Raw genomic sequence first — 26,336 nt, 5'->3', positions numbered from 1 at the left:
TTCCATTCATCTTCCAATTTCATACGAATCTGGTGGTACCCACTACGCAAATCAACTTTGGTAAACACAATAGCACCACTCAATTCATCAAGCATATCATCCAAACGTGGAATAGGATGTCGATATCGAATTGTGATATTATTAATAGCTCTACAATCAACACACATACGCCATGTTCCATCTTTCTTGGGCACTAAAATAACCGGAATAGCACAAGGACTAAGGGACTCACGTACATAACCTTTGTCGAGTAGTTCTTGCACTTGTCGTTGAATCTCTTTTGTTTCTTCCGGATTGGTCCTGTACGGCGCACAGTTGGGCAACAATGCACCTAGATTAGATTGATTTGGTGCTCAATCCCTCGTACTGGTGGCAGTCCCGCTGGCATTTCACTTGAAAACACATCAGAATACTTCTACAAAATGTTAGCGACAACAGGGGGCAAGGAGTGCTGCATATCGTGAATGAAAATCAAAGCATCTTTGCACACAAAAGCATAGGCAACAGAAGTGGTAGCAATCAATTTATTAATATCAGATTTAGTAGCAAGCAAGCAAGTTCCTTTCAATCATTACCACTATCAATTCATTAATATCAGATTTAGTAGCAAGCAAGCAAGTTCCTTTCAATCGTATCTCATCTTTCTTATTAGCAACCACTTTCAATCGTATCTCATCTTTCTTATTAGCAACCGACTTGATAATTTTATTGTTCTCACTTTTAGCTTTGGCAGCTGTAGCAATATCATCATGCACAATAGCTTCAGGAGACATAGGAAGCAACACAATTTTCTTGTCATGGTGCAAGAGCGAAAACTAATTTGATCTACCATGATGCACACAATCCGTATCAAATTGCCAAGGTCTACCAAGCAGAATATGACAAGCTTGCATAGGCACAATATCGCACTCAATAACATCATGATATGATCCGATTGCAAATTAATGCGCATCAGCCTCGTTACCTTAACCTTACCACTGTTGTTTAGCCATTGAATGTGATACGGATGTGGGTGTGGTTTGTTGATGAGTGCAAGCTTCTCCACCATATTGCTGCTAACCAAATTGTTGCAGCTACCTCCATAAATAATCATATGACAGGAATGCTCCTTAATGACATACTTGGTTTGGAACAGCGCGTGTCGCTGATTTTCCTCCGCCTTCTCCATTTGTGCACTAAGCACACGCTGCACAATGAGACTCTCATAGTGTTCAGCGTCACCTCCATCAATATGCTCTTCCGGTGTTCCCTTGTTACCTGCATGGTCAGCAGCAAACAAAGCAAGTGTATCTTCATCAAAGTCACTAGCAGAGGACTACACACTATCAGCTTTGACCACCAAAATGCGCTTGCTAGGACAGTCACTCTGCACGTGCCCAAAGCCCTTACAACGATGACACTGGACATCTCTTGTTCTACCCGTGGATGCAACCGAGGAAGCACTAGCGGCTGACTTCTGGACAGTCTTGGTTGCTGAAGTGGTAGGAGGAGCACGTGGCTTGTCGCTGGATGGAGAAGGTGCTGCTGCACGACTCGGTGAAGGAGTTGGTACAGGTGCACGTCCGCCCATAGAAGTATTCGTGCGTGGCTGCCATGATGTAGATTTACCTGCAGAAATATTAGACCTAGCACTAGCACGTCGTCCGTGTACCTCCCTTTCAGCTTTACAAGCAAGATGGAACAAACGGGTTACGTTAGTATAATCTTTATACGCAAGAATGTCCTGAATTTCTCTATTTAACCCACCCAAAAATCTAGCCATAGCAGGTTCCTCACCCTCCACTAAATTACAACGTAGCACACCCATTTGCAATTTCTGATAATATTCTTCTACAGTTCTAGTGCCCTGCCTCAATTGTTGTAACTTATGTAACAGATCACGTGCATAGTAAGAAGGAACGAATCTAGCCCGCATGACCCGTTTCAAAGTATCCCAAGTTTGTGGCATGTCATCAGCATTTTTCTTGCCATGTTCTATCCACCAAACAGAAGCAAAATCAGTGAACTCACTAGTAGCAGCCCTAACACGTGCATTCTCAGGAAAATCATGGCATGCAAACTTTTGATCAACAGCAATTTCCCAAGTAATGTATGCATCAGGGTCATATGTACCATCAAAAGGAGGTATCTTAAATTTAATCTTGCTGAAAGCTTCATCATTGTTGCGTACCTCACATCTACGAAAACAACCCATACCTCTACGATTAGTACGTAGCCGTCGGTGATGGCGAGCGTCTCATTTGTCTTGTTCAATATCAGCAATATATTCATCCTCCCAATCATCACGCTGCTCGTTGGTCTTTGCATGGAGCTCATCAAAACGCCACAAAAGAGCAGTGAGACTCTTATCAATATTGCCGATCGTTGTCTCCAGTCCCGTAAATTTGGTGTTGGTGGCAATCTGCGTGGCCTCCAATTGTCCAATCTTGTCATTCATGACCTGCATATCATTATCAAGTCCCTCTGTGTGCAGCTTCACTTGCCTTTCAAAATATTGTATGATGCCCCTGATACGTGGAGACTGCTGCAAGCTATGATCCTCCTCCTCGGAGCTTTCCATGGTGAGAAAAATAAGGATAATAAAAAAACAAGTGAAGTAGTAAAATTCCTACAGCTAATACGATGCAGTTACTGCAAGGCACTCACTCTCAACCTGTTGCACAGGCTCTTACCAATTCTTACCATGCTGCCAGGAGGGGACGGCAACCAACAAGTCCGCAACCGTGGAATAAAGAGTGTCGGTGCTGCAGCAATAAGACCTATATAGCTGTAGTCGAATATGTGGAGCTGTAGGTGGGCTGAAACAAGGAAGTACTAGCACCATGTTAGTCACAAAACCAAGCTGAATAACCGTTCAACGGTGGTACTGTGCTGGTCCTAGCCTAGACCGTGCTAGAGACGCGAGCCTGGACATAAAGAAAGTCACAAAGCACCACCCCTAACAGAAGGGAAAAACAAAATCAATGAATTAGCCCCTTTCTTTTCTTTTCTTTTTTCACTTTTCTTCTTTTTTATTTTTTCTATTTTTTATTTTTAGGGGAACCTCAAAAACAGATTCTATGAAAAAAATACAAGTGAGCAAGTAACCACACACACTTTTGTCAGAAAGAGTAGGGGTATAAAGGTAACTAAAAGATATATATGAAGTGTTATTGCCTATATTGCACAGTTTGGACTCAACCTACACTGATTCCAATTCGGACTTGATAACCAAGAGGCACTCAGATTCAGGCAATCGAAAGATGAAAAGGCTAGCCGAAAACAAGTCGGTCTCGGCCAACACGCGCTCAACCGATTCCAAGTCGAACTTGACAGCCAAAGTATATTCTTATTCGGCCAAAACAGGGATTAAAAAAAAGGTAGCATACGTGACCAAACGTGATAAGAACTTAAAACTCTAAAGGACTACAACTAAGACCAGCAACTCGACACAACCGATATAACTGAAAACTCAACAAGCTCTAACTAAGTAGTACTAGAAAAGGCTCAAAAGGGTCTATAGGATTACGGTGGGGGGATTTCTACTATTTTTAGCTTTTTCTGGACTGTAGGAAATTAAAAAAAATGAAGGATGGGAAGTCTCTCACCGAACAACCTTACTCTGATTACTAACTGATGTGAACCCGCTAGGGTTTGTTCCTGATCTTTTGATGAGAGGCGTGGGATAACTCGATTGATGGAGGAGACGATGTTCATGGCCCGACTACAGCCTTCCAAGGATGTTGCGCCTTAGCAACCGATACACCACCTCCTATGGTTGCCGCAATCTTGTGGAGAGCAACACCCAGCCACTAGGGCACTCGTCCTGCAAGCAATCGAAGAACTAGGAAGAACAAGTAGAATAAATACTGAAAATACGAGATGTAATTGAAAGTCTCAAACTGAATCTCAAATATGGTGGGGTTCCGAAAACAAGTAGATGGGTGGCTGGATCAGCACACACGCCTACAAGGAAGTAGCAAAAGTTGAACTTGCATCTAAAAAAACCCAAGTGTTCTTGGCGGCAGCTAAGGGTTATAAGGAAGTGGAAGAACGACCACAAAGATGCTGGGGTCGTATCCCAACCCTAGGACGCATCCGAATTGGACTCAACTTGATACACGGCCCATTGGGCCAAAATAGTGTGATGCAGCACCGTGGGCTGAAAAGGACTTTGTAGTAAATTGACGATTGCGGTTGACTCCGAACAGATATTGAGGTGATTCCAGATCCGTTGGAAAATAGATTTGATAAGCTTTTCAGGAAGTACTTGAATGCCCAAAAACGGAGTCCGGAAGAAGTCATGGTGGCCGTCACAATTCGTGTCTGTCCTGCAGTCCGAATCCAGCCTGCACGATGCCTCTTCCCTTTTGATCCAATTCATTGTTCCTGAGTAAAACAAGAATGTACATGTCTCCATTGTCTAAATATGATGCAACTGAGCTTAAGAGTGAACTTACTTGATGGGTAAGCCGATGAGCACGAGCACGGTTAATAGGACCAAGTGGTGTTGGCGAAGTAGATGCTGGTGTAGGTGTGGATGTATCTTTGGTGGTGATGTCCTCATCAATACCAGCAAGCACTGCGATGGTACCACAGCCGCCGAGTTCGGAGTCGGGTGTTTAACATCGGCAACTTGGTACTACGGCTCGTCTAGAGCAACAAGGACTATCACAACTCTCCCAGCCCTGGAAGGGGCCCTTCATCATCGCCGAAGTGCTCCGGCCAAGCTCCTACAAGGAGCATACCCCCGATGGCAAAATATTCACCAACGCTTGGAACATCGAACAGATACATAGTTTTTACCCTTAGTATTTCCAAGCTATGTGAATTTTCATGTTAAGTTGTCAACTTCTGCTGCGAAAAGTTCTCTTTTCACTTTGCCACTCTTTAGTGCCGCCCGACCCTAGCCACGGCAGGGGGTTAGGCCTTACTCGGGGGCTACCAAGGCCATAACCACTCAAAACTCCTTACGCCCAACCCATTCCTACGATTGGGGCAAAAAGATACAAGTTACAAAGGAGCTCGCTTTGAGTAAAGTTGGTCGGACTACAGGAAACCCACGCCCCAGCAACTACAGTGCCTCCGCTCACCAGCGTGATCAGAGTCCTCTCATTCGCATCTCTTTTCTCGACCGCCTCAATATTAGGAGAAGTCGGGCGTCTTTAATTTTCCTCGCCAAAGGTCCTCACGGCCAAAATCCAAAAAGTTTTAAAGTTTGTTTACACAACATCGGGCGTCAAGGCCTAGTTCACTATCAAAATTAAACTAATTACTTAGGAACGACTTCTTCCTCCATGTTTGCAGCTAGGACCTGCACAAGGGGGGCCACCTCCTCCTCGATCTGGTCCAGCTCAGTGTCATCATAGCCGGGCGCGAAGCCATGGCTTATCGCCTGGAGGTCAATGTTCTCGTAATGGGAACGCGTGATCATGAATGACCGCTGCATGCCGAGGTGCAGCATCCGCTTCGCCATCCCACAAGCGAGCTCGTCCCCACAACCTGGACCTTTGAAGTCATCTTGAAGTCATTCAAAACCAACCCGACGGCAATTGCAGGGTATCATGCTCATCAGATTCCTTGAGGAGAGTGGTTTTCATCTCGCCGAGCTCTTTCTCCAGGCGGCGGCGTGACACCACTTCCTCTCCAAGTTTCTCATCCACCACTATCTAGACACACGCCAACGACGTCAAAAAGCCTACCAGGAAACTTTGAAAGGATGGCCAAGTCAAGTAAGGTCTTACCATTCACTTGGTTGTGGAGCTTGCCTGTCACGATAATCAGACGAGCAATTTCCACTCATCCAGTTGCAACCTCCACGGCTAGCTCGGCGGCCATCACCTCGGCTTGGAGCTTTCGCTCCGCTTCAACGGCGCGCACTTGCCGAAGGAGTGCAACCTGCTGCTGGGTGTCTGCTAAGAGGGAAAATCAAGCACGTCGCGCCTGTGAAACCGACAATCCGAGGGGAGAAAGAGAAGGATCTTACCCATGAGCTTCCCCTGACACGACCCTCACCTATTCTTCCTACTCCTCTGACGGGTGCACGGCGGCATTGCGCCCTTGGTCGATCACCTCGAGTTCACCTCGCATCCGCTCGAACGCCTCGGCATCTCCAAATGCCTTGGCTCGGGCATTGGCCACCTCTTGGCGGGCTGTTGTGAGCTGCTCTGCCAGCTTCTCACACCATCACACCTCTTTGGCATGGCGATCCCGGTTGTGATTCATGAGGAACTACGAAGAAGAAACGTGTCAGAAACTGCCCGGGAAGGGCGCGAGGAACAAGGATGCTGAGGTGTCGTACCCGGCGGGTCGGGACGACAACGTCATGCAACATGCCTAGCATGGCGAACAAGGCTTCTGAAACACCATGCCACTCCGTGTCCTCCATCTTATCGCCGAGAGCAAGGATCGCCGTAGTGGGTCCCGCGAGTCTCGGACGCCTCCCCGCGCAGGCAGATCACCGCTCGTTTGAGCCAAGGACGGCGAGGCCCTCCCACCATGGCTGGGGTTGACTGCTCCCGTCAACGCTAAGGTGGCGGGCACCTCCTGCGACACCACCCCCTCCAGGGTGGCCCCAGCCTGTTCGCCACCAACGGCTAAGGCCTCCTCCTAGGCAGCCGCCACAACCTCGCGCGACAGCAGCTCCTCCTGCACCATCTCCTTATTTGTCCGCCCTGCGGAGGACGCATCAGCGTGATGGGGTGACGGCGCCGCCTGCGTCTCAACCTCAGGGAGCAAATCGGGCATGTCCATCCCTGACCCCTCCTCGACGAGCGTCGCCGATGGAGACACCTCTTCCACGGGTGCATCTCCCCTTGACGGATCCTCGACTACCGTCCACAGCCTTCGGTTTGCAGGCACCGCGTCTTCCTCAGCACCCTCCACGCTCACCCCCGATGAGACGCCTGCTGCAAACGGAGGCATCCGCCGGAGCGTGAGGACCTTCCGCAGTGCCACTACCAGGGTACCCACTCGGCCTTCGGCACTACAGCAAAGGCCCAAGGGTAGTTAGCACGCCATTGGCAGAAAATCGCTAAGCATGAAGGGATGAAGTGATCATCGAACTCACCAAGATGCCACCATACGAGGGCGCTTTGGGGTCAGGCCTCCCGACCCCAGCTCCGCCTCTTCGGCACGCTACCGTTTGGGACACCCCACCTGCACGAGGTGTCACGATCTATCTCTGTCGCCTCCACGCATGCAACCTCCCCCTACCGCATCAGGGCACGCATAGGGCTGGAGGGCACCTGCGTTGACGCTGATGGCTGAGGGGATGTCCCCATGTCGTCATCGTGTGCCAACTCATCCCAAGGAATGTCTCCCACTCCTCCTCGTCGTCGATGAGACGTCATCGCCCTCCACCACTTCCTCGTCTGATCCCAGCCGGCGCTTCCCGCGCTTTCTTCTTTGCCTTCTATGCACCCTTTTTCTTCTTGCACGCCTCGTCGGCAGCACGGTTCGCCACTCATGAAGCTTCATCCTCTAGCAGCGGTGCGCGAGAATCGCGGAAGAGGCTGAACTATCCCTACAAACACTGACCCATGAAGTTGAAAGTAAGAATCAAGAAGACATCAAGACACAACGAGGAGGTTGGGAAGTACTCACCGGGTCGATGAAGCCGGTGTCAGGACACATCACCGGATGACCCTCAAACAGGAAAATCGCGTCGGGCTCATCCAGCGCCTCCCGAATGCGTTACTGGATCTCTGAATCCCGGAGCAAACTCTAGGCATGTGCCGTGCCCTCAAGCCGCACGCCTGGTGCCATTCCGTATAGCAGAAGCGCGCGCGCCATCAGCGGCGCCACCCACCTCGAGTGGTAGGCTCCAATGACATCGGCATCGCAGAGGTCGTGGCCCTTCAGGTACGCTATGGTGCCCAGGAGCGGGGCAAGCCTCTTTTTCTCCTTGTCCACGGGCCCCCATGACCACACCGATGGAGCCGCCACAATTGTACGGCCGGTGAAGAGTGGAAGGGGGGCGGCGTCGTGGTTCTTGATGTAGAACCACCGCAAATGCCACCCTTTGTTGGACTTCGTGGGCCCGGGGTTCGCGGAGGTGGATTCTGGCGCAATCTATCAGGGCCGTCGACCCATCCCTCTTCTTGATCAAGGAGACGGCGAAGAAGTATCTCCAGAGCTTGAAGTGAGGTTCGATCCCCAGGAACCCCTCACACAACGCGATGAAGGCTGCAATTTGTTGTATCCCGTTCGGGTTGACGTGCTGCAGCTCAATCTGGTAGTGATGGAGGAGCCCCAGAAGAAGGGATGAGGGGGCATCCTAAACCCACGCTCATGGATGTGTGCAAAGGAGATGATGTAGCCACCGCGCAGCGCCGATACCTCCTCACGGCCAGGTAAGAGCCACTCCCTTGCAGCAGATTGCGGGCAGAGAAGCCCGCACTTGATGAGACCTCCTAGAAGCGCCTGGCTGATGTCCGAGCGGTACCATGACGCCACTGTTGGGCAGCAAAAGGGGATCAGGAGCTCTCGCAAGGGCAAGGGCACAGATAGGGAACGCCTTGGGCTTCGGTAGCAAGAAGACGAGGAGGGTAGGAAGATGGAGAGGCATGGTGACAGTAGAGGGGCCAAGAATCCCAATTATAGGCAAGGGGAACGGAAGATGAACCGACGCCTCAACCCCCATGACCACCATGATGGCCGCGTTCGTCGCATCACGTTGCCCCGTCCCATCAGGAGGTGCGCTCATGCCATACTCGGGCTCAACCCCTAGAGGAACGCGCCCAGCAATGAAGGGGCCAAAGGCCCCCACAGGTAGAAAGGGATACGGGCTGAAAACGCCCCGATGGCCCATTAAAGCCCAAGGGTTCGAAGGTTGGCCCACCCGCGGGTTCACAACCGCCCTAGGGCACCACCAAATTGAGGGGTGAAGACGGATGCGCCCGCTAGCGGCCAGCACCCAAGCGTGCAAGCACCACGGGCATCCCGACCCACGTTTGAGTCTTGACTGGAGCATGATCCGTGGTTTTTCTCTAAAGAAAGGCAACGAGTGTCGGGACCGGTCGAACGGACCTGATAACTAAACGGATGGGCCATCTGGAGTCGGTCACCAGCTGACCTACACTGGATCCCCGCAGACGAGAACTGGGGCCCCACTCAGACCAACCCGTTAATAGCTCACTGAGCACCCCGTTTCGACCAACGAGGAAAAACGTGGCACGGCTCAACCTTTCCGCCTTGCCGAAAAAGACGCTTGTAGGGAAGCGATTGTAAGCCGAAATGGCCTCCTGATCGAACTCCCGCTAACGCGTGGGAGCTCGGGAGTCGGACTCGCGAGGAGACCAAATACGTGGTTGCATACGAAGCAGGAGGGGGAGCCGAAAGAGGGAGGGAGATCTCCCTAATTTTCGTGTCCCTCCTGAACAGAAAAACCCCCGGGACAGCGCCTGACCCCTCAACAGGTTCGGGGGCAACAGCGGGGAGTCGGAATTAAGCACTAAAAAGCCCTCCTTTTATTCCAAAATTACCAAGGGACACAGATACATGGTGCGTTCCGGGCGCGTAACGAAAGCCATGAATCAGATTTGTCAAAATGACCTACATTTTTGTCACACCCGGTTTTAAGAACAAAACCGAATGCATAACTATATGTATGCCAGGATCAAGTTCCATACATATAGTGACTTCATCAGTGAATAATCAGCAACAGTATCACGAAAAGAGATTTAAAAGACTATAAAGATTATCAGAGTTATACAGCTTATCCTGGAAATGGAGACTTCAAACTTCACAGGCAATCGATCGGGGGTTGCGCAGGCCTAGAACTCAGCATCATCTCGACCGGGGGTTGCGCAAGCCTAGAACTTAGCTTACCCCGGGGACGCATCGTAGAGATCGAATTTCGCGCAGGAAGTTGTGCCGGCGGGTCTGTTCATCCTGTTTCTGGGCGATTCTGTGCGTGCGGCCTGCAGGGGGGTGAGAGCGGGGCTGTAGGGCAGGGTGATGCAGGGGGGAAGAGCAGGGCGCACAGGGGCTTGGGCACCTGGTGCGACGCAGAGGCGAGGGCACGGCGCCCTGGTGGTCGGTGGCACTTCTGGTGGTGCACACGGTGCACAGGGGCTCAGACCGGCGGCTGCTGGCGATGGAAACTCGGCCACGGGGTCAGACGTGCAGGGGCGCAGCGCAGCACGGGTACAGGGGCGACATCGGGGGGCTAGGCGATGGCGGCGCTGGTAGCACAGAGGAGACGGCGGCGCTGGCTGCGCAGAGACCCGGGTGGGCAGGGGGCAAGGCGCGAAAGGGGCCAGGGGCGGCGCTGGGCGCTGCAGGAGGAGCAGGGCAATGAGGAAAAACTAGGGCCGGCTACGTGCGGCGCTGTTTTCTCGGGGGAGGGTGCGAGCAGGAGCTAGGTCACAGAAAAAGAAGGAAGGCCCTAGGATTTATAGGAGCGCAGAGATCTCGAATTTGGCGAGCAGGGTTGAGGATGCGCATCGGGCTGGGACTCGTTCCTGAGTCCAGATTGCCCATGGGAGAGATGAGATAGGGCTAACCAGCGGGTCCCACAATTTAACGAGCAGGGGACCGATGCGAGGTCGAGGGATTCGGTTATGGGCCGAAACAGGATCGGGTGAGGGCTAAAACACGAAAACAAGGTGACAGGGCTGGTTGAACGTGAACCATTTATTCGGGAGCGCGAAAAGATAAGGAAAGGATCAGGCCGAGTCGTTGGAGCTGATGGTGATCGAACATCGTCGGGAAAACACTGAAGACGAGCCACAAGGCGTCGTTTTCGAGCATGACTTGATCGGGAAAAATGGTTAGAGGATCGGGAGCTTGATGGGACATTTTAAAGATTCGGAGAGGATAAGGTTAAAAGGATATACAACAAGATACGGCGGGGCCCGACTGCGATGAAAAATCAAAATGCAAATATTTTGCAGAACATATTTTTAAGTTTAAAATAAATCTAGAAAAGTCCAGATAAATATTTCAAACCACGAAAAATATATCTGGAAGAATCCCAAAATTTTCGAGGAATCTCGGGAGGTAATTTTAGGACACGAGGAATCCAAATAAAATATTTGGGACTCATGAAAAAAAGAATTTTAGAGCTTTCCAAGTAATAAAATAAATGGTTCTAGCTCTCGGATAAATAGAATAATTGCCAGAAAAAAATCTTTAAAATTCTCAAAAAATCCTATTGATAGATGAACACATTGCAAGAGATAGTCACATCCTAAAATTAAATATTTTAGGGTGTGACAGAACTACCCCCCTTAAACAGAATCTCGTCCCGAGATTCGCAAGGGCTGGTGACAAGGACAAGGGTTAGGGCAAAAAGATTTGGGTCTTCTGTGCTAACTTTTGCTAAGGAGCAAGAAGACGGCGCTGAAGAGAGATTCGTAAAGTCTAGAGGTAGAAAGGAGAGATCAGGCAAAAGAGCTTCTGACAAGGAGAAAAATGATATGACAAGATGGGTATCGAGACAAAAAGATGGAATTTGGGTTTGGGTCTTTTCTGCTGGCTTATGCTTTGGTACGTGAGGATATCGTGGTTGAGAAAACTAAGGGACAAATGATGTCATTGCAGGTACAAGTCCCACAACACACCAACGAGCAAAAACAAGAATTGTAAGCAATCAAGAGCAAAACAACAAGCATTACAAGCACACCAAACAAACTATCAATCAACCGAAACTAGCGTTTTACAACTGATAAGGGAACCTCTTAAGTATGGGTCATATCCTAAAGCTTCAGCCTTCTTGATATAGGCATCTCTCTCAGCTTGTCTGGCGGAACATTGACTTCTTGAGTGTAACGCCTATGAGTCCAATGTAGTCTTCAGTTGCTCTAGCTTGACTTTCTTGTAATAGATGATTACTTCCATTCTTCGGGGTACAAGGTCGGACAATCTAGCATTTGTAACAAGGGAAGAGGATAAAATAAATCCACTTGGAATAGAATATAAGGGGATTTCCAAAGTGGCCAAACTTGAAATCAAGGAGGAGGTAAATTGGAACAAATGGATACAAGGTAACCAATGCCATTGAGGGTACAAGCAGACAAGAAAATTGTGAGATGTAAAAGCAATGGAAATGAGGGAATAAAAAAAAAGCAGAGTTAGATAAAAGCAGCATCAAGGGTGAGATAAATGAAGAAGGATGAGGAATAAACATCGAGAGGGTCAAGGATATGGTAAAATATGACTTTTATGTCAGAATAGATCTTAGAAAACGACCATTGCTATCTAGGCTGGCGTCCTACGGTCAACACAGCTCTGATACCACCTCTGTCACACCCGGTTTTAAGAACAAAACCGAATGCATAACTATATGTATGCCAGGATCAAGTTCCATACATACAGTGACTTCATCAGTGAATAATCAGCAACAGTATCACGAAAAGAGATTTAAAAGACTATAAAGATTATCAGAGTTATACAGCTTATCCTGGAAACGGAGACTTCAAACTTCACAGGCAATCGACCGGGGGTTGCGCAGGCCTAGAACTCAGCATCATCTTCAAAAGACTTCACATCACTTTCTCCTCTGAGCAGCAATTATAACAAGCGTGAGTACACTTATGGTTGGTACTCAGCAAGTGTTGGGAATTATATGACATGAAGGCCAAAAGCAAGGAAAGGCTGACTGGCTTACTGCGATAAGCAATTTTAGTTGGTCAAATTTTATTAGCACCTGATTACTATGATATAAGTTCATACCAAAAACCCACATTAAAAGAGAGAGAAGAGATACAGCATAAGCATAACCACAACCATAAACATGGTCCACATAACCATGATCCACGATTTAATTCATCTTCAAGTTCAATTATCATGTGAGGGTCCAAGCCGCTCGTAACCGTGAGCACGGCTGATATATCAGTTTTCACTCTGCAGAGGTTGTACACTTTACCCACAATTCGTGTCTCCCGATTTGCCCGAGGTAGCTAGCCTCTTAAACACTTCCGAGGTGAGTGGCAAGGGATTCACTACGAGGCCTTTACAAAGATTCCCTAACTTATGACAGTCCGCTGAGGTTTCAAGTCAAAGCGGTCATAACTCTCCCTAATGAGGTAGACGCCTTACCCAGGATCATATCATACCCTCAAGAGGACCGAGCTATACCCCGACGATGCAACCCCTCTTGCCCTTTCGGTAAGATCGTCATAAGCTAGTGTTTCTAATTAATCAGCCAAGACCAGAGCCATATAGTATTGTGGTTGCACTGTTTTCCTGGGTTGTTCTCCATGTTCCGATTAAACATATAATCTTGTGATTAACAACACAAAGAGCATGAACATGGATAAAACAGGTGTAGCATCATCATTATCATCATCATGGTTATATATTATTCCCGAACCGGAACCAGTTATAGCAACTAAGCAATAGCTACCCAACATAAATGTAAAACCCAGGTTGACAAGGAATGATCATAAAGACTAGGCATATCCTTAATTAGGATCCATCAAAATTAGGACACATGCATGCATAAAGAAAAAGTTATATTTATTGTGATTATTAGGACAAAAGTATGATCAAGGAAACACTTGCCTTTCTTTTAGAGAATAGCTGCTCAGAGTCTTCAATTCTTGTTCTTGAAACTCTATATCTTCAAAGCTCTTGGATCACGCTCCTTCTAACGTCACACAAGCAACGGGCCGAAATCATACAAGCAAGCAAACAAACAAGAACGACTAAGAACAAATACAACAAACAAAAGAAAAGCTTTAAAAAAATGAACTAAAGGATAAGGCTCGCTGCTACGGTCACAAGAAAGAAAGAAACGCGGAAAACGGAGCTAGGGTTGAAAAGATACAGCTATCGGGAGATTTATATTATGAAAGAAATAAAAGAACTATAGGCTTTCATTTATTTTAATCTAGAAAACCAATGTAAAAGATATTCAAAAGAGAATATCCCTAATTATAATTAACTCATATTATATTTGCATTTATAAAGACGAAGTAGAACTTAGTCAAATTTTATATACAATTCTCTATGTATAAATTACACTAATTAAATAATTAATTAGAAAAGAAAACTTGTGAGAGCATCTAAACATTGAACTTTATGATTCGTGTTGAACTAATCAAATTAAATTACAAACACATTTAAGTTGATATTAATTAAATTAGCATTAATTATGAAAACTGGAGAAAAGACTTAATTGGATTTTATTTGGGAAAACTAGATGAGAGGATATTATTCAAATTAAATTGATATTTAATTTTAAAAACAGGAATTACGGCACAACAACGCTACTAAACGATAGCTTAGGATTTTAGAAGACTAACGCAAAAGGAACGGATCGAAACGGATCTAAAACGCGAAAACTACGCATAAAACAGCGCTGCAGGGGCCTATACGCAATTAACTATAGACTTCAAGGGTTAGCTGAAAAGAAATACAAGACACAGAAAATAGTGCTTGCAAAATAGGAAAAGATTAGGGTTAGATCTGAAAAGATTCCATGGTGGGGCTGGATTGAAAAGATGGAAAAGATCTAGGGGTTTTCTGCAATTTTCGTTAGACACAGAAAATTACACGATAATTACAGGATTCTTCAGGGACTAAATCGCGAAAAGCTTGGAATCACGCAGCAATGGTGGCGGCGGGTACTGTAGCTCGAATTGCCGGCGATTTAGGGCACGAGAGGTTGCGGGAAGCGGGGCAAAAGAAAGAGGACGACAAGGGGATTCGATTCCATACCTAACTTACCCCGGGGACGCATCGTAGAGATCGAATTTCGCGCAGGAAGTTGTGCCGGCGGGTCTGTTCATCCCGTTTCTGGGCGATTCTGTGCGTGCGGCCTGCAGGGGGGTGAGAGCGGGGCTGTAGGGCAGGGTGATGCAGGGGGGAAGAGCAGGGCGCACAGGGGCTTGGGCACCTGGGGCGACGCAGAGGCGAGGGCACGGCGCCCTGGTGGTCGGTGGCACTTCTGGTGGTGCGCACGGTGCACAGGGGCTCAGACCGACGGCTGCTGGCGATGGAAACTCGGCCACGGGGTCAGACGTGCAGGGACGCAGCGCAGCACGGGTACAGGGGCGACATCGGGGGGCTAGGCGACGGTGGCGCTGGCAGCACAGAGGAGACGGCGGCGCTGGCTGCGCAGAGACCCGGGTGGGCAGGGGGCAAGGCGCGAAAGGGGCCAGGGGCGGCGCTGGGCGCTGCAGGAGGAGCAGGGCGACGAGGAAAAACTAGGGCCGGCTACATGCGGCGCTGTTTTCTCGGGGGAGGGTGCGAGCAGGAGCTAGGTCACAGAAAAAGAAGGAAGGCCCTAGGATTTATAGGAGCGCAGAGATCTCGAATTTGGCGAGCAGGGTTGAGGATGCGCATCGGGCTGGGACTCGTTCCTGAGTCCAGATTGCCCATGGGAGAGATGAGATAGGGCTAACCAGCGGGTCCCACAATTTAACGAGCAGGGGACCGATGCGAGGTCGAGGGATTCGGTTATGGGCCGAAACAGGATCGGGTGAGGGCTAAAACACGAAAACAAGCTGACAGGGTTGGTTGAACGTGAACCATTTATTAGGGAGCGCGAAAAGATAAGGAAAGGATCAGGCCGAGTCGTTGGAGCTGATGGTGATCGAACATCGTCGGAAAAACACTGAAGACGAGCCACGAGGCGTCGTTTTCGAGCATGACTTGATCGGGAAAAATAGTTAGAGGATCGGGAGCTTGATGGGACATTTTAAAGATTCGGAGAGGATAAGGTTAAAAGGATATACAAAAAGATACGGCGGGTCCCGACTGCGATGAAAAATCAAAATGCAAATATTTTGCAGAACATATTTTCAAGTTTAAAATAAATCTAGAAAAGTCCAGATAAATATTTCAAACCACGAAAAATATATCCGGAAGAATCCCAAAATTTTCGAGGAATCTCGGGAGGTAATTTTAGGACACGAGGAATCCAAATAAAATATTTGGGACTCATGAAAAAAAGAAATTTAGAGCTTTCCAAGTAATAAAATAAATGGTTCTAGCTCTCGGATAAATAGAATAATTGCCAGAAAAAAAATCTTTAAAATTCTCAGAAAATCCTATTGATAGATGAACACATTGCAAGAGATAGTCACATCCTAAAATTAAATATTTTAGGGTGTGACAATTTTGGACATGGGAGGTAGCTGGCCATTGGCTTAAGCGCCACCACGCAAGGCAGCGCTGAAAGTTTCCATGAGGTCTTCTTCAGCAAGGGCTGAGATGGGATGGACAACCGCGTCGCAGTCCATCCCCTAACAGTGAAGCTATCTCGGAAGCAGGATTTGTACGCGGCCGTCGACGCGTACATCTCGTGCTGCCTTGACATACACCTCAGCCACCACGAAGCGGCTCCAGCAACGGTAGCGGGGAGGATGAGAAAGAGAGAAGCTCGGCGAGGCCGTGTGGCACCAAGCGGAGCCGGCAGTCCCTCGCGAAATCAAGGTAGGTGCGGAAAGGCTCGCCCCCACCTCCCTACGGGAAGGAAGTAGGGAGTTGCAGGTGAGCCGCCACCTACCGAGTGACTTCACGAAGAGCGGCGAATCTGCCTCCGCCCTCGTGAGGAACCAGCACCTGAACCAAGGCAACCGCCCCACGAAGGCGAAGCCGAGGATCTGGACGCTCGAGTTCTCCTTCCTCATGCTCTTTCGCTCGCAGTCAATACACTAATAGCAAACAATGAGGGACCAGGGTCCGGCTCGAACAAGCCAAACCCGGGCTCTAGGAGGCCTAGTTCTACCAAGCATTGCTAGAGGCTTTGCCATTTGGTCTTGGTGAAACAACCAGAAGCCCAGCGCTGCTATTTATAGCTGCGCTAGGGCAGGGCGTTGCCGTGGGGCTGGATGGGCAAAACCGAGTAGCCAGCATTAAAAAGGCCCACCTGCTTCGGTTCCTATCAACGACTGCGGGCCTGATGAGATAGCACGAGACAAGACGGGGCAGGTAGACGCAGGCTATGATGGAAGCGAGCGACAGGCATCATACAAGCCCCGAGGCGAGCAAAGGATAGGCGCAGTAGGAAAGCCCGCACCGGACAACTCGACGACCGCCGGGGCTGTCACCGGCTACTGTCGGCAGACGACAGAGACAAGACCTGATGAGAGGGCGCCTGAACCAAGGCGTCGCTGCAGAGTACCCTTCAGACAAGATAACTGATCCTCTGCGTGAATCTCTGATTTTCCCAGAGGCTCAGGGGCTACACCTAATGGGTGCGCTCTCGCGCACCCACGTGAGACAGGAAGAGAGGGAGCTCTCATCGGTCACGTCAATCAAGGCACGGAGGCAAACACATCAGCAGGACCCTCTGCCCGAATCTCTGATTCGCACAGAGGCTCGAGGGCTACACCCAATGGGTGCGCTCGCGCGCACCCACATGAGCCTGATAGGGGCAAGACCCACCCGAGTCACGTCAACCTAGATGCAAGATCGGGTACGCGTCCGGACCGGCGTGGGACTCGGTGCCCGAGTAAAGCGAAGCCCCAGCATGGCTCACCAAGCCGCGCAGGGACTCGGGGGCTACTATCGAGGGCAAATATCATGGACCCCCCAAAAGTATGTTCCTTAGGAAGCTAATTACGGTTTAGCTCTCCCAAAATATGCGGCTCAGCCTAGTCAAGGCTGTCGCATGGCCACTGATGGCCCACCAGAAGGAAGGGCACCAATGGCCCAATACCAAGCCCAGAAGAAGGGCACGAGCCACCTCGCCCGACCACTAGAGGACGGGATCCACCTCGCCTGACCCCAAGGATGAGAGTATGGCCTCGCCCGACCCCTGTGAAAGAAGCCCCGCCTCGCCCGATCCTGAGGGCGTGGGGTCGACCTCGTGCGACCCCGAGGAAGAGCTCTGCTTCGCCCGACCCTGAGGGAATGGATTTGACCGTACCCGCCGCAAGGATTGGGGCCTTGGGGTCTCATGGAATGATAAGGGCCTTGGGGTCTTATGGAATGACAAGTCATGCCGGGTGTCAAACCTCTAGCGTGAGGGCAGGTAAGGATGTATCTCGGCATGACCCCTGGAGAGGACAGGCCATTCCCACAAGCCCTGGTCGTCCGCCACACCGGAGGTCAAGCCGTAAAACGCGCTGGGGCCTCACGCCTCTCATCTTTTTGGGGCGCATGTTGCCCACCAAACACGCTGGGGGGCCCGTATCACCCGCCCTGTTGAGACGCACGTCGTGCTAGGGAGCGGCGCAGGGACACCCACATCATCATCTATAGGACTAGTGGGGACCACACATTGGGAGGAGGGAAAGCGGGATCAAGACGACCTCTCTCTCTCTCTCTCTTTCTCGTGTATCCGACCCCTACCCCTTGGCATATAAAAGGGAAGGGGAGGACCCTCATAAGGGGCACGGATTTTTGGACAACATTCACTCACTCACACAGCACTTCGCCACCAGAGACTTGGGAGCCCGTTCCCTCTCTCGTCCGTTTATAACCCCTACTGCAAACCAATGCAAGAACACGAGCAGCTCAAAGACGTTCCGTCCGAACTAGTATAAACCTCTGTGTCTTTCTTGCACACCATCCGAGCTAGACGCACAAACACAAATTCACTAGTCGGCGGTACGAAACACCGACAATATAATTATATAAGACTTGCGAGTACCTTTGTACTCATGTTGCTTTTTAACCTAAGTTGCAGGTGAGCCGGAAGTTGTTTTTGGCCACTTCTACCCCGCCGATTCCAGCGCGGGGGAGGAGTAGGTTGTTGTGGCCGCAATGGTGCCCATGAGTAAAACGCCATTACTTTGTTGCACTTTTATCGATTTATCTGATGCGTAGTTTATATTTTGTGAGAGCATGTTGAAGCACTAAACTTTAACTTCATATCTCTATTATGTCATTCATGAGCCCAAAGCTTGTATTTGAAGCTTGAACCATTTTTTATTCCATGAACCTCCTATGTCTTGAACTTGTAATATTTAAATGTTGAACTTATGTAATGCCTAAAATTGCTCCGTGGTTCTTTGACAAAATATGTATTTGTAAATGGTATGTGTACACTTGATCTTGGACACATTGTGTAGCATATACCGGGACTATCGAATTTGCTTTCGTTTTATGTGAATTTGCATTGGTCAAACGCCTCTAGATGTGGATTAGCACGTGGCGTGTCAAAAGTGTCAAAAGACGAACACGTGCTAACTCTCATCTTGATGGATTAATCGATGATGTCACATAAACCGACTGCAAAATGGGCTGTTCTTACGATGTATAGATGGGTAACTTTGTACCCATGTAACCATGTATTCATTTGGAATCTAGATCTTCTGCCAAACGTACACACACCCTTTACATTTTTTTTTGTACAAATCTGTGAAGACATAGCATTACTATTTTAATTTCTTTACATGGTTCTGTTTTCAGAAATAATACTACACATTTGTTATATACCAATTTGAATCAACGGAGTAGGCTCATACTAAAATCCCAGAGTCGTTTGGCGAGCTCCTTGTCGGTGGCATGAGATTTCAGTTGAACAGTATTGCAATCCACAAAGTAACTGCCCGTGACTCCAGCAACCTGAGGATGCAATGCCAGATAACACACTGTGGCAGAAGGATTAAATAGTGGTTCCATGGGATTTAAAGATCGTTCAAGAGACTACATTTAGACACTGGAACAGGAGCACAAGTTGTTTCTTCTTTTATGTTGACATAAATATGGTGCATCCACATCAAGCATTATAGAGTTAGTGGTACTGCTAATTGCAAGCAGAGAACCTTGAGAGATGCATTGCTAGATCAGGTTATAACTGTTAAATAACTCATGGTCTGCAGCACCTTTAGTTTTGTAAACATGAAAAGCATTTGCATCTTTGTACTACAAAATTACTAATATTTCTTATGATAAAGTACTGCATCATACATCCAGGTCTGTGCACCACTTAACTAAAAGTTGACACTGGCAGAGGATGTACACTTAAGGCTGGAGCAGGGACAAGATAATCGAAACTATACTATGTAAACAGGACAATGTACACTCTCAGCTTTAGGTTGGTGACAGAAATGGTATGAATGCCAATGCTTGTGCTTGGTAAAATACACCAATTCAAATGCTCCATACAGGAGAAAAGAACGCATCCACATTTGTTTATGAAGGGATAGATCATGATCGCAGACTTACTTGTTCAACACCTTTTAGTACAAATTTACCAAGTGAGGAAAGAAGACCTGAGATAAAGATAACACAAGAGAGAAAGGTAGTAATTTAGCTTCCAGGTAAAAGTACAAATAAAATGTAGCTAAAGAAACCATGGGTGTACACAGTAAAATAAGATTAGATGATCCTACAGGAAAAATATGCCAGTTTGCCTTAACAAAACTTTATGGTCATGTCAATATATGTGCACATAGTAAAAGAAAATTCTTGAGATACTCTTGATGCAATTGAAAGAAACAGGGCATTCTCAATAAAATAAGGGTACACCTTCACCAGGTTAAAACCAGAGCTTTTACATTTGCATCAAACTATAAATGCAAAATACCTCAAATAGCTTACCATAGTATAAATATTAACCAGATATAATACAATAAGTGAATATTCATAATTATTGGGTGAGTTAACCATGCAAATCAGTTAAGGGACTGAACTGGATTAAATTAATCTGATATATCCGCACCATTTAGGAAACCCCAGTAGCGTGCAATGTTGGTGACAACAGCTCCAGGATGAAGGGAGTTGACAACCACTTTTGCATCTTGTTCCTGACCATAGATATAGTTAAAGTCAATCAAGTATGTAAAGCTGTTAAAAGATGGTGCTATCTCAAATCTGCCCCATTTCATTGTTCCACACTTATAAATGTTCATGACAACCAATTGTCAAACAGGGATGAAGAGTCAGTAAGCCGGCCTTGATGGTAGTTACGATACGTCATCGCCAAGTTACAAGAATCAGTAAGACAAGAAATTATTTCTAAATATGGAAGTATATCCTTTGGGAAGCTGACTATAAATGTGATTGTGGCCTCATGTTATCATTTAACTAAAAAAAAGTAAAAAGGGAAAACCCTAAATCTTTCTCTCTTCCTATCTTGCTGTGCACCGAGTCTGCCTCCGCCGGTCGCCTCCTCCACCTCCCCTCCCCTCTTGAATAAAATAAGCCCATAACAGAAACACCAGACCAACAAAAAGCATGTCCAGCTTAATCATTTGAAGGAGAAAAATAAAGAATGGGTACCTTCAAGTGGCTAGACAGTTCATTTGAATGCAATATATTTGCAAGCTTGGACTGGCCATAGGCTAATATGCTGTTATAGCTGTCAACAAAGACAAGATTTCAATTTCTTGTGATGTATGAAAACAAAAGAGACTTCATATTCTGTGATGAAGTTTTTCAAATAAATTCAAGTTGGCATGAATCATAAAACATGTTAAAAGTGATGGACATGGAAAATGACAGAAAAAATGTAGTATAGGTAGAAACAGTACCCAGACTCATCATTGATCTTATCAAAACGAATTCCCTCTCGATATGAATGCTTGTAGCTGTCAGAAGCAACTATCACAATCCTTCCTTCTATGCCACTCTCTTTAGCCGTAACATTGATCTTCTCAAGTAAAAGATCAGTCAGTAGAAAATGTCCTGCACAACAGGACACTTACTTTATGAAACCTGAAATTTTGCATTAACTAAGAAGCATGGGTAGTAACATCAGCGGTCGAACAATTTTATTTCATATAGAATTTACTTTGTGCCTTCAAGTAACTGAAACTGTAGAAATTTGCTTTTCTCCTTGAGGAACAAAACAGCAGGGTAAAAAAGTTTACATTTTTCCTGTCAAAAAAAATTACGTTTTGATTTCATACAAAGGGTTATCTAAGAGTAGCACCACAAGTGTGGCATACCAAGGTGATTTGTTGCAAAATGCAGCTCAATGCCATCCTCTGAAAGCTTGAAAGGAACAAATGCAATCCCTGCATTATTACTTGAAACAGAGCGCAATTGAATCAGTCTGGATGGTACCAAAAAGTGTTTAATACAATACGTTTTGCAGCAGATGCGTAAAGAGTTAGTGAACGAACATGGGTACCAAAACGCAGTTCTTAATCCTAGTTGTACAGCTAGAACTGGGATTGAAATCCTTATGACTTAGATTAAGTTTGAATCTGACCCTAAATTTCACAAAGCAACCCTCCCTATGAACTGGCCCTTAAAGCCCAGCATATCGCTCATGTTCTGACATGCCATACCACAGTATCAAGATTTCCCAGTGTATCTCAGTACAGCATAGTCTTACACAAGAATGTTCAGTGGGAGGTCCAGCACATCAAAATTGTCGACGAATCTTCTCACGGATGACATTGAGCTAAGGTCAAGCTCAAGGATCTCAATCTTGGCCGTGGGGACTTGTCCCACAATCTTCTCCCTCACCTGTGAGGCAGTGGACAGATTTCTCACCCCCATCACGACATGCACGCCACGCAGTGCAAGAACTCTACATGTTTCAGCTCCAATCCCACTGGATGCGCCTGTATGTAAGAAGCTTTTCTATCAAGAGAGTCTCGACTGAAATTCCAGAAAGCAGCACGAATTGAGTAGCTGAGTATGAACTGGAGCACAATTAATCATGAAAAGAATACATAAGGAAGATGAACTCCGGGCCTGTCCTGACAGTCCGATAGACTGATAGTACGAATTTATTTTGCCCAAAAAGCTAGTATTGGTACAGTGAGTTTGGCAAGAAGCGACTAGGACTAGGAGAGGTAATAATAATCACAACGATCATGTGCGAATTAACAGAAACGATTCATCCCCCTAGAACTAGTCAATAATCAGGAGGAACAAATCAAGTGTCACAGAAGGAATCGAAAGGCAGATACGGCTACTAAAAGAGGCTGAGTAGAATTGGTTGCGACGACTCGCGAGGAGAGGGAGGGAGCAGTAAGTGACCGGTGACGATGGCGACGAGGCCGGAGCCGTCGATGCCGGCGGTGACCTCCTCCGCTGTGGACGACGGCGAGAACCCCGAGGGGCTCTTCCTCCCCCGAGGTAGGCCCCACATGTCGTTCACTCGTTCCCCGGGCAGGCGGCGACCGTATCGTGTCGGCTGGCCCTTGCGATGTGGAGTTGCAGCCGCAGACTCGAAGTTCTGCAGTAGCCAGCAGGTGGGAGAGAAGGGCGGGGGCAGTTTGGTCCTCGGTCGACTAAGGAGTCGTTTGGATTACCCCCATCACATCAATTTGGACACTAATTATAAGTAATTAGGAGTATTAAATAAAAATTAATTATAAAACTATTTAAATGGAGACTAAGTCTAATTAGTCCATGATTTGATAATGTTGTGCTACAATAAACATATGCTAATGATGGATTAATTAGACTTAATAGATTCGTGAATTAGTCTTCATTTATGCAATTATTTTTATAGTTAGTTCATATTCAGTTCTTCTAATTGGCATCCAAACATTCGATGTGATCTGAATTAAAACTTAATCTCCGGATCCAAACAGCCTCTAAGCTTTGGTTCAAGAGGGGTTTAGGATAGAGCTTTGTTATACCTTACTAAGTACACGCACGCATTAAAAAATATTTTTATTGAGTACATGTTTTATATTATTACAACACATATAATAGTTGCCAAATTTGTCAAATAATGTTGCAAAACTTTAACTTTTATTGAATCTAGATCTTTTTATTTCAGAAGCAAGAAATGTCAAAAAAGTTAGAATTGCATCATAGTTGATTCAATGGCTGCCATAACCCCACTTGTTATGAGTTGGGAAATCTTCAGAACCTGAAAGCATTCAGAAGAGGGAATAATCAATTCTCTTCTAATTCTCAAAAATAAAAACAAATGAAATTGATTTTGATCTCTGACTGATAGGCATTAAGTCTCATACGTACCCGCCAAACCTCAACAAAAAAGATATCCTCTTCTTTGAAAATGCAAATGGAATTGCGAATTGAGCTATATACTATTCATAACATTTTTTTCGTTCTATCTTTTCTGAAGCTATGATGCCAATGCAGTCCGAGGATGCCAAAGTGGATCACGATCAGTCGATCACGACCTTAGAGCACGGAAACTGCTGCGTGCTGCCACCTTGTGAGCACAGGATGCGTGTCGTAATGCGGCTGGCTCCGGAGCGCGTCCACTCACTCAATCCGGGATCCATGGTAGCTCCACAAGTACAAATCAAACTCAGTATCTTAACAAATCTGTGAAGCCTAACAAAACAATTTAAGAACATCCTGATTAGACAAGCAGAAAACCTCTTTAGCAGGCTAGCAGCCATCTCAGCACCAAGAAATGAAGTTAGGTACAGCTTGACCTCTCCGATATGATTAGCTGCATTCAGGATGCAGAAACTGAGTTCCAATTTTTAGAAAAGCTGCACGATATCATGAAATATTATAAACGAATTTCAAGTTAGAAAAAATTGAGTTTTTTTATCATGCTGATATTGGGAGGTATTTTTAAGGAGAAAGCATGCAATTCAGATTTCAGAGCTAACAAAAAAGGCCGTGTGAGAAGCACTTTAAACCTAAACCTAATAAACCTGGTAAATACAGATTTTCAAAGGGGGTGAGGATTTGGGAATCAGGAAATAATCACGGGAAAGATAAAAGGAATAAGGTGGGTATTTTCAATATCATACCTGAAATTTGCCTAACTGTAGACGTTGAGTCCACCAGTGTTGAATACGTTGCACGCGCCTTGATGACAATGCTGACACTGCCCAAAAAACACACGGAACCTGAGTTGCTTTGACGGGTCAAGGTAGCCAGGATCCATAGAGGGCATGAATTACAAGAATTAAGTGGCATAAACTAACATGTTTAATATAACATCTTTCAAAGTATGGTTTTATTCCGTGGTGGGCAGTTGTTCAGTGCCTAATTTGATAATATTGGTCAGTAACACAACCATGTGCTCAATATTAGAAGCAATACTGAAAGCGTGAAATCAACATGTCATATTTCCTCAAGCATTCTTAAAAAAAAGAACATCATGCAGATGGAGACACACCTGATCAGAATCCAAGATTGATCAAAGCTCCGATTATGGCTGGTGGACACTCACGCCAAGAGCAAGAGACAGCAGCAGGACATGCTCTCCGTCAGACAAGCTAATCCTAATCCATCTCACATCCAGGCAGCTACCTCTCGTCTGCTCATGGTGCCATGAGGCACCACCGCAGCTGCCGAGGCAACACGGCGAGGGTCGAGCTCGGCAGCGCGGGCAGCATCCGTGATGGCCGTGGGGCGGCGCCGGCCTGGACACTGGACAGCGGTCTGGGCAGCACCCGCATGAGGTGTGCCCCTCAGTGGGCTTCCTGCCGCTGGCAACACTGCTAGAAGGCTTCAGTAATGGGCGGGAGTCCACGGTTACCACCGCTTCCTCGCCCGCAACAGCCTGGGCGGTACTAAATTAGTTAAAATAGAGTATCGGCTGGTAACATCAACTGGTACTAAACTCATCGTCACGCAGGATGGTTGGGGCGACAGTTTAGTACCGGCTGGAGTTACCAGCCGGTACTAAATTCTTTATTTTTTTATTTGTTTGCTTATATTTCTTTTTCTTTTTAGTTTTAATTCGAATTCGTATTCGTATCCATTTGTGTACAGCTAGCATTCATATTCGTATCCATATTTGTATTGTATTCGTACGTAGTATAGCAAAACTTATATATTATATATATAATTTATATACACTTTAATATTACAAGTAGCCATATAAGTTGTTTCCTTACAAGTACTTCAAATATTACTCATCGTCATCCTCGCCCCTGTTTGGACCAAGTTGATCCACGATTATCCTATGATCGGCGTAAAATTCTTAAAGGGATTTATGACCTCATCCAGCAGGAATCCATAGTGCTTCTTGAATCTTACTCTTTCCGATTCGATGAGGTCTTCTTTCATTGCCAAATCTGTCGCGTGCACTCATCATTATTTTAAATCAATACATGTACAGAATAAAATGAAAGAAATTGTTATTAATTTTTTACGTACATCGAATTCATGTTGAGTCATTCTCTTTGAACCGCAAAATGTGTGGATGAACTCACATGCGTAGCAGTCACATAAGTTATTTCCTTCCTATATATATAAATGACTGGTCTAATTAGCTCCCTGCGAGCCGAATAATATATTCGGCGCGTAAGGTGGAGCCTCCACCGGAGCTCCTATGAGCACTCTGGCCGTAAAATCACTACATTTTCTTGTGCAGTAGAAAAAATCGAATGCAACCTGTATTGCGCATCTATTTTAATGCTGCACTGATTTGCTGGCGTCACAAGATATTCTACACATGTCTGATGCGATTGGATTTACGTTGTATGCATGGATCATCATCTAGTGCGTAAAAACGGATTGGATTGACGTTCATGCGGAGCTCCAGCGAGCGCCTGTGGCCGTAAAAACACACCGGATTGGTGCGGCGACCGTAAAAACCATTTCAAACA

At 46.7% G+C, this 26,336-nt stretch overlaps 1 protein-coding gene across 2 annotated transcripts; it reads right to left on the bottom strand.

Moving 5' to 3' along the window:
• Positions 1–19,136: 19,136 nt before the first annotated feature.
• On the bottom strand, positions 19,137–23,048 carry LOC112899826 (short-chain dehydrogenase TIC 32, chloroplastic-like). 2 transcript variants are annotated; one of them, XM_025968438.1, is made up of 8 exons: positions 22,819–23,048; positions 22,166–22,397; positions 21,774–21,853; positions 21,357–21,510; positions 21,106–21,184; positions 20,546–20,630; positions 20,050–20,096; positions 19,137–19,446 (listed from the first exon to the last, which is right to left on the bottom strand). In XM_025968438.1, the coding sequence occupies exons 1-8, from the start codon at positions 22,928–22,930 to the stop codon at positions 19,327–19,329; spliced, it is 909 nt and encodes a 302-aa protein (XP_025824223.1). In that variant the 5' UTR covers positions 22,931–23,048; the 3' UTR covers positions 19,137–19,326. The 2 variants fall into 2 exon arrangements, with proteins under 2 accessions (XP_025824223.1, XP_025824225.1); XM_025968440.1 differs by having other exon boundaries at positions 19,137–19,472; positions 22,819–23,047.
• Between the last annotated feature and the right edge of the window lie 3,288 nt (positions 23,049–26,336).

Source organism: Panicum hallii, chromosome 7 (assembly GCF_002211085.1).
Source record: "Panicum hallii strain FIL2 chromosome 7, PHallii_v3.1, whole genome shotgun sequence".
NCBI classification, from domain to species: domain Eukaryota; kingdom Viridiplantae; phylum Streptophyta; class Magnoliopsida; order Poales; family Poaceae; genus Panicum; species Panicum hallii.
This window is presented reverse-complemented; position numbering and strand designations above follow the sequence as displayed.

Excerpts from the sequence above, each read along its gene's own strand:
- LOC112899826 (XM_025968438.1), bottom strand. The coding sequence starts at position 22,930 with ATGTGGGGCCTACCTCGGGGGAGGAAGAGCCCCTCGGGGTTCTCGCCG. Across the intron at positions 22,398-22,818 it reads CCTCGTCGCCATCGTCACCG|GCGCATCCAGTGGGATTGGA; the intron begins GTCACTTACTGC and ends TCTTACATACAG. Across the intron at positions 20,631-21,105 it reads AACTGTCTAGCCACTTGAAG|GAACAAGATGCAAAAGTGGT; the intron begins GTACCCATTCTT and ends ATCTATGGTCAG.